The sequence below is a fragment of the Drosophila ananassae genome, chromosome XR (genome assembly GCF_017639315.1).
Source record: "Drosophila ananassae strain 14024-0371.13 chromosome XR, ASM1763931v2, whole genome shotgun sequence".
Taxonomy (NCBI): domain Eukaryota; kingdom Metazoa; phylum Arthropoda; class Insecta; order Diptera; family Drosophilidae; genus Drosophila; species Drosophila ananassae.
This window is the reverse complement of record NC_057932.1, coordinates 15,678,391-15,691,652: the sequence shown is the minus strand read 5'-3', so window position 1 is coordinate 15,691,652 and position 13,262 is coordinate 15,678,391. Positions and strand designations below refer to the sequence as shown.

Genomic DNA, 13,262 nt, shown 5'->3' with positions numbered 1-13,262 from the left:
AATATTCAATGCAATTGCAAATGAAAATCTATTTGTCTAAAAACTAAATAACAATACAGTCTGACTCGATTTGTGGCGATTGGAGGAGGTGGAGATGGGAGTAGCCCCAGAGAAGGGGTTGCCATCATGTTGCAGCTGCCAAAAATTGAGTTTTGATGCGCTTGCCTACCTCCTACCCCCTGCCCCCTTGTTGGTGGCAGAGTCGCGTCGCGTTAAATTTACATAAATTGATTTGATTGAATTTTTATGAGTCGGCAGTGCAGTTGCAGTCCCATCCCCTCCCCTCCCCTCTCCTCCACCCCTAAGGGCATCAACTGCTGATGACTTTTCTGCCCCGAAAATCTGGGGGTCTGGGTCTGGGTAGTAGGCTTTCCAGAGGCGACCCTCTAATTAAAGTCATTTCCAGCAGCTGCCCCCTCCCACCAATGGTCAGGTCGAGGTCACAGTTGGCGCTACATGGTGCAGGGCTTAATGCGAGCCATTTGGTCAAGCGGACAGGCGGACAAGCGGACAAGCGGACAGACGGACAACGCGGACATGGACACGGACGAGGGCAATCAACGAAAAGCGTAGAGAGGCCCAGACATAGCACACATTGTGTCCACTTTTCCCCAGCCAGGGAAAGGGTTAAATTCTTCACTTAGAAAAATAAATATATTTTTTTTTAATTAAAAATGTATGAAAAATTCTAATTTAGACATGAGATATGCCTTAATAATATCCATAAATTATATTTCTGATAAATCTCCTCTTATCTTCCAATCTCTGTTATCCCCTTAATATATAATTAATTTATAATTATAATTAATTAATAATTTATAAGATTCTGTTTAAAATCTCCTCTTAACTTATAATCTCTGCTATTCCCTTAATTTATAATTAATTTCTTATTAAGAAACCCCCATTTATTTGCAGTGTAGAGTGGGTGCAAGACGGCCTGCTCTGGCGTTGCATATTTTTAGGGTTTCCCCCGATGCATTCGCGCGGCTGGAACATTCGCACATTGCAACAAACTATTTAGCGAGAGGGCCAAGGCTTTTTTTTTTTTGGTTTTTGGGTTTTAAGTGTGGGCTAAGTGGGGATATAGGAGGGGGGGGTTTAAGGGTCATTTGCAATGACAGTGGCAGCCGGCAACCGGCAGCGGCGCCAATTTGTCATAAATCTCGTTATTTTAAATCGTCGCCTGGTTTTGGGCTTCCATTGTTTGTACTGATTTGTTGCCGGTCGTTTGTTTTGTTTTTAAACGGATTCCGCGCACCAGTTATCGTTATCGAGCCAAAGCAGATGTATTTCGAAAAATTACCAAGTTACCATTCCTGACCCTCTTTTTCCCAGGATTATGGCCTTTAACCCAGTTCAGTGAACCCTTGAAGTATTGGTAGAAAAGATATAGAAATAGTGGTAGAGAAGCTATATAGCTTCTGGTGACCTTGAGTTTGGTAATATGGCTGCGGAACTTCAGATCGGCTCGTTGGTCTAGGGGTATGATTCTCGCTTCGGGTGCGAGAGGTCCCGGGTTCAACTCCCGGACGAGCCCAAGTTTTCTATTTTTTTTATTATTATTTTTTATTTTATATTATTTTTTTTTAAATAATAACTTTAAAAATAAATAACTATTATGTTATTTAATGTTTTTTAATATTCAAAAAGCAAATAAATTAGATTAAATTAAATTTAAACAAAATCAGCCCAAAAGTATGCTTTGGAAAATAAATGACTTCCTTTACCAACACTGTCGCCTGAAAGCTAGCATCTGTGTAGCACCGTTACTCGTGTCAAAACTTTAATCAACACTTTCTTTCAATAACAAAAAAAAAAAAGAAAAGAGCTCCCTCCCGAACGGAGAAATAATTCACTTTCTTGTGTTTATTTATTTTAATTTTTTGTGAAAAGAATAGATTTTCTTTTAAATTGATATTAAGACCATGCAGTGCTTAATGGAGGACGATGACGAACGCGTCAATTTCCATAATTATGACAAGTTTTTTGTGCCGAATGTTGGCATTTCGGAGATCTGGAAGACGCCGGCGACCGCAGCGGCATGGATGGCGCACACAAAGTTGCCATTTATAGCGTGTTTTTCGCCCTATTTGGTGGAACTAAGTCGTGCCAATGTACATTCCTCTCTATATATATACTCCATACCAATATATCTTACTAATCCCATCTCCTTCTTCTCTTCCAGATGATGACTATGGACATTACCAAAACCGAACCCGGTCTAGTCGGGCTTAACTCCAATCAGCAGCAGCAGCAGCAGCAGCAACAACAGCAGGCGCAGCAGCAGCAGAACGCCGGCATGAATCCTGGTGGCCAGAACAATGGACCCAATCCCAATAACAGTAATGGGAACAACAACAACAATAATGGCCACGGCGGAGTGGTTAATGTTGTAAATTCCGGCGGAGGTGGTGTTGTTGGTGGAGTTGGAAGTGGTGGCGGCGGCGGCGGTGGAGGCGGTAATGGCAATGGTGGCAACATTCAGAGCATCGCCGCTGCTGCCAACAACAATAATAATAACAACAACAACGGCAGCCAACTATGCGCCGGTTGTGGCAAGCACATCCAAGATCGCTACCTGCTGAGAGCTCTCGATATGCTGTGGCACGAGGACTGCCTCAAGTGCGGCTGCTGTGACTGCCGGCTGGGCGAGGTCGGCTCCACTCTCTATACGAAGGGCAACCTGATGCTCTGCAAGAGGGATTATTTGAGGTGAGTTAGTTATTTTATTAATAATATGTAATATATTTAATATTTTTATTTATTTTCTTTAGATTGTTTGGCAACACTGGCTATTGTGCCGCTTGCAGCAAGGTGATTCCGGCCTTCGAGATGGTCATGAGGGCCAGAACAAATGTCTATCACCTGGAATGCTTCGCCTGCCAGCAATGTAATCACAGGTAAGCTTTAAGTACTTCATCTTGGACAGTCTTTTTTTTTAATAATTTCTATAAGAATTTAAGGTGTCAAGAGAAATAAGCTAATATTAGTACTTGGAGGTGGAAAAAAGAGGAAAACTAGGAATAGTTCCAACAAAAGAACCATAGAACCTATGTAGTTTATAATTTCTTCAAAAAATTGCCTAAAAAGGGCTCTATATTCTCATCCATCAAGATACTCCTATTTAAAAATATTATAAGATCCATAAAAAAACTACTTCATAAACTCCTAACCCCTACAGATAACTCTAAAATTCAATAAATTAAAAATAAACCCCCAGCTTACCTCTCAAAAATTCAATTTCAGAAACCCATTCCCCCCCAATATATTCAAGAAGTACCCCCTAAAGTGCTCATCTCCCACATAAATCCTTTAAATTATCATATAAACAAGAGATAAAAATCAAAAGAAATGGCCAATTTGTAGCCCCTGTTAATTGTGTGAGGAAAAAAAAAGGACCAAAGTGGCAGTTGAAGTTTTATTGGCATCGTTTACACATTGTTTTGGGTCTGAGGCCCATTGGTAGTGATATGAGGGCAGTTGGTGGCAGAAACCCCTTTAGTGTCATATATTTTCTATGTAAACCGCATAAATTTCGCATTGAACCCTCAGAGCTAGCTCACAGTCTCGAATATTTTATGGGACCTGGCCAATTGCTGAAATGTCACTCTGGAGAGCTTTAAACTCCTCATTCTTTTATATTATTTTTTTTCCACCATACCATAAGTGTATTGCTTGGAGTTGGAGGTGAAGTAGCCTTCTTGGTCTTTTTGGTCAGATTCAGATTCAGCTTCAGCTTCAGCTTCAGGTTTTGGTTTCGTTTTCGTTTCGGGTTTCTGAATTAATAATGAGGGCGCGCACATATGCCTCTCTGCCTCCATGGATCACCCCTTTTTTTTGTTTTTTTTCTCATACAACAAGGGAGCCAAACATTAAATATTAAAAATGCCGCCACACGGCATCGTTGTCGACAAAAAATATTGAAATAAATGTTAAAACATATTGGCATATTGTGAGAGTATCAAGGAAGGAGATGGTGGCCTTTTGTTTTCGCTATTTTGGTGGAAAAATGTCGAAAATTGTCTTTAAATATGAATCAAGTTTCTTTCTTTTCGGAAAAGTCCAATGAACTTTGGCAACAAAAGTTGCACTTTGCACTTTGCACTTTGTTTTTAATGCAAAAGTTTCAGAACTTTTCTCTATAAATATTACTCTTTGGATAAAAAAAATAACATTCTCTCTCCTTCACAAACCCATTGGCTAATCAATTTTTTACGTAAATTAATTCCATTGCCGAAAAAATCCATTGAGGCGTGTTCGTTTGGCCGGCGGCCCCATTTTTTTTCCCCCTCATCCCACATCTGGTAATTTATTTTTGTGTTTTTTAATGCTTTTGGCCACATTTAAAATGCGGGCTTTCATTTTGGACAAACAACACACTCGCAAAAAATAAAAAATGAAAAATAAAATGGGAAAAAAAGCGAAGAGAGTTTTCCTTTCCAGTTGAGTCTTCCTCCTGTTGCTGTTGCTGTTTGGGAAAAATGTTGCAAAAATGCATTGCAGTTGGTTCCGTCTGGTGAGGTTTGCATAATTTCCTGTCGTCAGGAACATTCAGCGACGACGACATCCTCATCCTCTACCCAGGATCCTGAATCCTGAATCCCAGGCTGTTCTGAAGTCAAATCATTCGTCCAGGCAACAATTTTTTCTGCGATTTTATTTTTATTTTTATTTTTTTTGTATTTCTGCCGTTTGGTTACTTCCTGTTGACAATTTGCTGTAGGTTTCTTCTCTTGCCCGGATGTGCGAATCCTGCAAACACACACACACTCACACACACACACACCCACATCCCAGACAAGGACTCACTTATCAACATGTCCCTGTCCGCCGTGTCCATGTCACAGGTGCTCTCAATGCAAAAGTAGAAAAGAAAAAGTTTTTTTTAAAACTTTGTTGACTCTTTTTTTTATTTTTATTTTTTTTGGTAGATAAACAAAGCGATATATGGACATTTTTTGTAGGTAGGTAGGTGGGTGGGTGGATGGGTGGGTGGATGGGTTTTCTGTTCCATGGTTGCATGGACGTAGTGCCACGCCCCCTCTGTCCGTCAATCGATTTTGGGCAGCAACTGAACGCAACTGAAACCAGCAGGCCAAAAAATGTTGACGTAAATCAAAAGCCAAATTTCATATCCGTTGTAAGTCTGCTGTAAGCTGATTTACCCATTCCATGTCCATGGCCATGGGATCGGATCTATGGAAATGCCACATGTACTTGTCAAACTTTTAAACGTTTCTCTTTATATTTTTTGTTTATTTTTGTTGCCTAGACGGAGGAATGGGGCTTTGTTTGTCCCCCAAAGATTGATGTATGTAGATCGAAGGGTATATGTTAAGTGCTTGAGAGACATAAATCTTGGGGGGTATTTTAGGGAAGAGAAAAAGGTAATCCATTAGGTTCTTATTTTTTTAGATAGGGTATTTTATATTTTAGTCCTTAAACTAACCCTCAAACTAACTGCAAGGCAACTGGATGCTCAGAAACCTCTAAGTGTCCGTCTGTCCGCCAACCTGTCCGATTGTTTGCAGTCTCTTCTATTCCCTTGGCTTTAAAGCTATTGACTCTTACTTTTAAGACATATATCCACTACTTCTTGGCAAGATTTACCCCAAAAACCAGAAGCCTTACTTCCTTATAAGCCTTGGAATCTATTTAACTGGAAAAGTCCTTCGAATACCACCCAAAAGTGTATACAAAATTCGTCTGATTCCAAAAGTTAATCTTTATATTTCTATATTTTTTATTTTTGGCTTTCGAGTGCAAACCCCCTTTTCTGTTTGCTGTTGCCCAGTGTGGGCGTGGCTGGCTCGTACCTGCTCGCACAGGTGCTAACATAAATATTGTGACAAAGGACGGCGACTCCTGGCCAGGCCAGGACGATTGGCTGGAACTTTATTTGCAGTTCCCTGAAATACTGCACTCCGCAAACTTTTTTCTTTATTTTTTTATGACAGCGAAGAGCGACGTTTACCGGCTCTTATCTGACTTCCTTGTCGTTGTCCTGGCTGGTCCTGTCTCCTGGTATCCTGGCATCCTGGGCTCCTTGGGGGGGTCCTTTTGTTTTTCCATTGACATCCATCTCACCGGATCTCACTCTGGAGTAACAGTTGCCAGCCAAATGACTGTTCCTAACCGCTGTCAATTGTCATCTTTGTCTTTGTGCATCTCCGCTCCAGGCCCCGCCCCAGGATCCAGGCTCGGCAGGATGCGAAGGATGCGCAGGATACTTCGCTTCTACTTGCTTAAATGTGTGGAAAAATCGTTTCCACTTCCTATGAGATTTCAGGGGCAAGGGAACAGTGAATTTTATTTTTCAAGCTTGTTTTTTAATTGAAATAAAAAATAAAATCTTTTTTTTTTTCTAAATATTCTTGCAGATTCTGTGTGGGCGATCGGTTCTATCTCTGCGAGAACAAGATCCTGTGCGAGTACGACTACGAGGAGCGTCTGGTCTTCGCCTCAATGGCCAACCACCCGATGCTGAAGCGCCATGTCTCCTCCCTGGGGCAGGGCTCGCCCACCGGAGCAGCCGGCGGCCAGAATGCGCCCGGCGGTCTCCTCGGCGGCGGACCTGGATCGAATGTCAATGGAGTGGGTGTTGGCGTCGGTGGCATGGTGAACGGACCGCGTACACCCGGTGATCACAACAACAACAACAATGGACCGCAGACACCGACCGGAGGCGGATCACCGTTCGCCGCAGCAGCAGCCGCTGCCGCCGCCGCCGCTCACATGAAGAATCAGCTGGGAGCGTCCAGCTAAAATAAAGCCCTGGGCATGGGTGCTGCCGGAGCTGGACAAGGATCGGTGATGGGCGTTGGTGTGGGAGTGGGAGTGGGACAGCAACCGTTCTACGGCGGTTTTGGGATGCAACAACAACAGCAGCAACAGCAACAGCAACAACATCACCAGCAACACCAACAGCAACAGCAGCAGCTCATGGGCTTGGGCTTGGGCGGTGGCGGAGCGGGAGTAGGAGGTGGACTAGGTGGACATGTCGTTGGAGGTGGATCCGCTGGTGGATCCGGTGGAGGAGCAGGAGGAGGAGGAGGCGTTGGCAGCATTAGCAGTGGCTGCAAGCGCTACCAAAGAAAGTTCTACAACCGCAATTGAAAATGAAACAAACAAAAAATCGATAGAAATCGATAGAAAAAAATCACGATTAACGGAAAGGAAAGGAAAGAATCCGGTCGATCGATAAATGCGGTATCGAAATTCAACTCTTCGTTTGCTTTGACTGAGTTCAAGTTTTATAGTTTTAAAGTTTTATAGTTTTATAGTTTTTTAGTTTTTTAGGTTTATAGTTAAAGGAGAAAATCGGAAAAATCGAAAATCGGAAAAAGAAAAGAGAGAAGATCTAGTTTTTAGTTATTAGAAGTACACGAACTGCTTGCTGAAGTTGAAGGAAGAAACCTACTGTCTAGAACGATATAACATTTAAGCGACAATATTTTTTTACTTAGTTGTATTTTTAAAAACATTTTTTTTCTTCCTAAAAACCATCCTTCCACCCACCCCCTGATATATGCTTTTAAGGTTTTTTTTTTTTATCTTTTATGATTTTTGTGTTCTCCCAGGACCTGTAAATATTTTTCCCTGTAAGCTGTTGACTTTTTTAGAGCAAAATCAATAAGAAATTTTTTTTCTCGTCATACTCCATATAGATTATATTTATAATCGATTATATATTTATCGTATATATGTATAAATAATTTTATTTTCACGCTCGAAGCGTGCGGTGCCAAAATAAATTCAAAGCAGTGCCAAAAAGTTAAAAAAAAAAAAAACGAAAAGAAATAAATAAAAAAAAGCATGAGATAGAAAACGAAAGAGAGAGAGAGAGATGTCTATCGGTTATCGAGATCCCACCGATCATTTTTCGATTACAAGGCCAGGATCTATGATGGCCGGAGAAGGGAGAGAGAGAAAGCTAGCGGGCGATTGGCAAAGTGAACTTGAAATATTGAAATAAATATATTAATATGTATATTTATTAATATATTTATATGTAAATATTGAATAACATTCTGCACACGACTTAAGCGCATCTAATTTTTGTTCTGATTCCATTTTAAGTCTGTTGGAGCAACCGTTGTTGATTATTATTTAAGTTTAGTTTAGTGCGAGGCTAACCGGCGGATAGCGAATATTCTTTCCACGGCGGACGTTGTATAGAGAAAAACAAAAACACTGAAAAAAAAAGCTGAAACTATAAATTTAGAGATCCAACTTGTAGTCCCCCTCCCCCTATAAGAAATATCCCAATTTCTAGATCCTCCGTTTGTGAGAACTATTATATGTAAAGTGGATATGTAAAGCTAAGGACTTTTGTGTGTGTATCTAAAAAAAAAAACAAAAAAAAAGGAGAAAAAAACAATGTATAACCAAGAAAAACTAGTTACAATATGTGTATACGTGGGTGTACGTTCTAAATATATATTTTTTTTGTATCTGCAATCTAAAGTTAAAGTATAAAGTTAAAAAAAAAAGCGTAATCAATATGCGTAATTAGGAGAAACCAAAGTGTGTGTATAAGCATCAGTCTCTAATCTATACGATAAACGATAAACGATAATTGATAAACGATAAATGATAATTGATAAACAATACTACCTATCTATGGATTACCGAATATGTTAAATATCGTAATAATATATTATATATATATATGATAATCTCAGATCTAAGTAAGAACGATTACCCATTCGTTTTTTTTTTTTTTTGTATCGTATTGTTATATGGATAAAGTTAAATCAAAAAACTATCTTAAAAGTGTAAGATAAACCCGCTTAGACTTATACATTATACATGGATCTAAACACACACTATCCACACACACACACACACCCACTCACTCTTATATATGTATGTATTGAATCTGTGTGTGTGTTTCAACAAAAAAAAACAAATACAACAATAATAACATGAAGAAGAGCAATGCAAATGAAAGAAATCAAAACTAAAGAAAAAAAAATTTAAAAAAAAAATATATTAAAAAAAAATGAAACAATAAATGTAATTAACAAAAATTTCACAAAAATTAAATCAAAAGTGTTGGATTATTTTTTTTCAAGTGGGAGGTGGGAGGGCTGCCGTCATCCACAAAAGTATGCTACAATTTCTTGCAGTACAGAAATGTGCCAGCTTGGTGGCTGACATTTGTTGACTCTTTCGCTTTTGACGGCCATTAATCACGGCATTGTCGTTGCCAATTTCAAATCCACAGCCCAGACAGCACTGCCAAACGGTGGCCTGATAAATGATGCTTCATATTTTTGAGTCTATCCATGCAATTGAAATAATAAAACAGGCAGGAGCAGCAGCCACAGCCGCAGGAGCCATATCCTCTCACACTCACAGTGAGATATGTATAAAAGGACCCCATTGATTAATGAAACTTTAAAAGGAAACACGCGTTCGTCTTTTGTCTGCAAAACGACCGCAAAACTTTCGCCATGGAGATACGGATCTTTTCAATATACGGTATATACGGTTTAGGCGGACAAACTTTTCCGCCTTTCTTGTCTTTCGACATTATTTTGGTACATATTGGATGCGGATCCTTGGATTCCGGATCCGGCCATGGATAAGATGCTGCTGTCGCCGCAGGCCATAACAATAAAAGTCATTTATAGATTTCGATTTTGTGCACATGTGAGACTAGGATGGAGGAGGAGGTCCTTCCACCACTACCCATACCCCATACCTCATATCCTTGGGGTATATAGTTTTATCAGAAAGACGTAGGTTTTTATCAGCACTTTTGTTTCCACCCAGGACCTGCTGCCCCAGGGAGGGGGGCGATGTCCTTTTGTCTTTGCTCATGTCCTCCCTCCTCCACCCTCATCCGCTGGTGTCATAATCAGAGTATCAGTGCTTATGAAAATGTCCTTTGTCCCATCGTCTGCTTATCGGCCCAATGTCCCCTCGGTCATAAAAATCTATATAAAAATAATGTTTCAATTCGGCTCGCCAGGACACCAGGCTTGTCAATCATTATTCTTATTTTGGGAGGAATAGAAAAATGTCCAAGGCCAAGAATCTCAAAAATATGAGGATAAGCCTTGAAGAAATAGCTGACATTGCTAAATGAAATAGGCTATCAGAAAAAGGACTCGTCACAGGAGGCTTAATTAAACGAGTTTGCGCCATAAAACTCTTTTCATGTTTTAATTACACAAATACTCGGCATAATTTAACCAGATGCTATGACAACACAGACAAAAAATATGCATAAGAAACAATTTGTCTAAGCTGCGGTCCTGGCCAACCCCTTTTTCTAGTCCTTGGCATTGTAATGCGACTGGAGGACTCTCCAACTCCCCATCTCGTCAACTCGTAATGTGTTTGTGTCAACTTCAAAGTGAAAATTCCAGAATGCGCCTTGTTTTCGCTTGAATATCCTGTTCCAGTTTCCAGTTTCTCCTTCCAGCTATCCAAAAAAATGTCCTGGCATAACTCCAGCTCGGATGGCGCTTCAAGGAAATTAGTCCTGTGGTTTCGTATTAAATTAGTTGCCAAGGCAGGATAATAATAGTTAATTGTGTGAAATCTAATGAGGGACTATTTATTGTGGTTAGGTTCAAAGGATAATTGCACCTTGAAGGATATAAAGTTGAGTTTTGTGTTTATTTCCTTAAAACTATTAACTATCTCAGAGCCAGGATTAAAAAATCCTTCAAAAAAATGCCACTTCGCAGATCAAAGAAATAGCTTTAGTCCTGAATGTCCTTTGGCAGGAGAGTGGTATGGGGTTAGTTGCCGCATTTGTCTCCATAGTTCTCTCAATGCACTTTGGGGCATGTCGTAAATATGCTTTGTCCTGCCTTGCCACTTCATCCCACACCGCATTATCCTGCCTGGGGCCAATCAAGGGACGCCAAGGATCCCCCACTCCCTTGGCTGGTGTGGGTGGTGGAGGTGGTTGGAGGGCTATGTGTCCTGAGTCCCCAATGACTCAAATGGGTGTGGGTGTGGCCAAATGTCAAATCAGCGTCGTCGTGTCCTCATTCTTCGTCCTTCGTCTTGAGGAGAGTCCTTCGCGCGACACAGCCAGAGAGAGAGAGAGTGAGCAGGATAGATAGCAAGAGCGAGAGAGAGAGAGAAATGCTTACCAATTGGCAACGCCCATTGGCCCCCCCAACCCCCACAACCCAACCCACCACCGAAGGAGCCAAAGGAAGCAAGGATAAGGCGCCAAAGAAGAAGAAGCTAAAAAAGAACTGTTACCATCACTGTTAACTAACAGAGCTCTGTTAGAGGTTTTTTTTTTTTAAATATAGTTTTTCGTATCTGATGCAGACAAACTACAACTGCACTGGGAGAAAAAATGGGGTGGTAGTGGTGGCGGTGGTGGTGGTGCACCCCTGCAACCCCTGTTGTTGCAGCTATTTGTCTTCCTCACTGTCGCCACCACCCACCAACCCTCGTTTAGTATTTATAACGTGTGGCAGTGTTCATGATTTAATTAAAACTTTTCGGGTTGCATGCAACAAAATGCACATTCTGCCACAAAAAGCGCAAAGGTCCTGTTTTTTTTTTTACGAAAGTCAATTGTTGTTCGAATTCTAAACAAAGTTTTGGAAAGTGAGGGAGGGCCATTTAACTCAGGATAGTTGGATTTTTTTTCGTAATAATTATGTATTTTAATACTTCATCATAAGTCGAAAGACGATATGTCCTAATGGTCTCTACAGAGACTTAAATCCTTAGACCTTAGTCCAAGTCCATGTCCTTGGTTGGCCCGCATAACTGGCATATTAATGATCTTTAAATGATGAATATATGGAATCTGGGGATTTTCTCGGCAGCCAGCTCATTCAATTCCTTCCAATAGTTTGGGGATAGTTTTAGTCCTTTTCTGTATGCTTCTGTGTGTGTGTGTGTGTCCCAGTATCTGGCCTCTGGGGTGAGGGGTAAACCCAAAGCTATTTGTATGCAGGCGCCATAAATTAGCTAGGCCCAAGGACAATGAGGTGAAGGCGGCAGAAGGCAGGATACGGACAAGGCTAGACGCTTCACGTGCGCCACTCATTTGTCTCGCGTCCCTCGTCCTCCGTCCTTCGTCCTGCGTCCTGCGTCCTGCTTTTACCCCCTGCTTTTGTGCGGGCGCATGAAACTTTTTAATCTCCTACGATTATTCTCGCATTTGCCATTTGTTTACACAAACACACGCCAAAGTCCCGGTCGGTGGGGAGTGTGGCATGGCATGGCACGACAGCCGGGAGCAGCCGGGGGGAGGACATGGAAGAGGTCCGTCTCTCCATGTTTGAGCTTATCAAATAATGGCAACATTTGCTGCGATTCCCTCCCCATTCCGACAACTCCTCCGACAAGTCTCCCAAAAATCCCCCCATCTCTGAATGTTCTAATCGCGGTTAATCTCAAAACAAACGTTTGCCAATTTATTTTCCACTTTAGCCAGGAACTTTTCATCCTCCTCCATCCCCCAAAAAAAGGATCTGCCTCCTTCTCCCTCCCCCTCTTGGATTCCAGCTCGAACTAATGACTTAATTTATCTGCCACAGGGCTTTCAGCGGGCGCCAAATTAAGTTGATTGTTTCTATTTTGTTTCGAAAAACGTTAGCCTTGGGTAGTGTGAGTAAATGAACTGCCACGCCTCCACCTTAGCCCACACCTCGGCCCCGCATTTATTTTTGGCCAAAAAAAAAAAAGAAAGAAAGGGGGAGAAATTGGCTAGGTCTTTGCCTGATTAGATTTTCTTCGACAGCCAGTTTGTTTTTACTTCATTAGCCAACTGCTGTTTCTTTTTGTGACGAAAATAGTTCATACACTGGCCAAATAAAAAGACAAATTTAAGGATTTTTTAAAGTGGGTTTTAAGATTTATTATAGCCTCTAAAAAATGATTTTTACAATTAAGGTTGTGGTGGGTATATTTAAATAATAATAATCTGCAAGAAAAACTTGTCTCAGTGTACTTTCTTTTTCAGCTTTCTCTGTGATTGCGACGACGAGGGTTGGCTTAATCGTTTTGCAATCTGCCAATGATTGCGTATAAATGTTATATCCAATTATGTTCTGTTCTGTATTATGTCGACGACGCCCTACCCCTCCCCCTCCCCATTCACGCTTTCTCCTTGGGCTCTTCATCAATGTCTTGGATTCTCGGGACGGCTCGAGACCATTTCTTTTGTTTTGGCCATAAACATGACAGATATTGGCAAATCTATCATTGTCATTATGGTTCGATTGTTGGGCTGTGTGGCAAGGATAGAAGTAGCTCAGTTCAAGTGAGGG

The 13,262-nt window shown here is 41.1% G+C and overlaps 1 protein-coding gene and 1 non-coding gene across 2 annotated transcripts in view; both read left to right on the top strand.

The window, feature by feature from the left end:
- LOC6505194 overlaps positions 1–8,822 on the top strand; it is a 63,602-nt gene extending 54,780 nt beyond the window's left edge. Inside the window, 3 exon segments of the mRNA XM_044717409.1 lie at positions 2,186–2,712; positions 2,775–2,900; positions 6,381–8,822. Of these exon segments, the coding sequence (XP_044573344.1) occupies positions 2,186–2,712; positions 2,775–2,900; positions 6,381–7,116 (1,389 nt within the window). The 3' untranslated portion in view covers positions 7,117–8,822.
- Trnap-cgg lies at positions 1,466–1,537 on the top strand. Its single transcript has one exon. It is a non-coding gene; the product is annotated as a tRNA-Pro (tRNA).
- Positions 8,823–13,262: the final 4,440 nt, after the last annotated feature.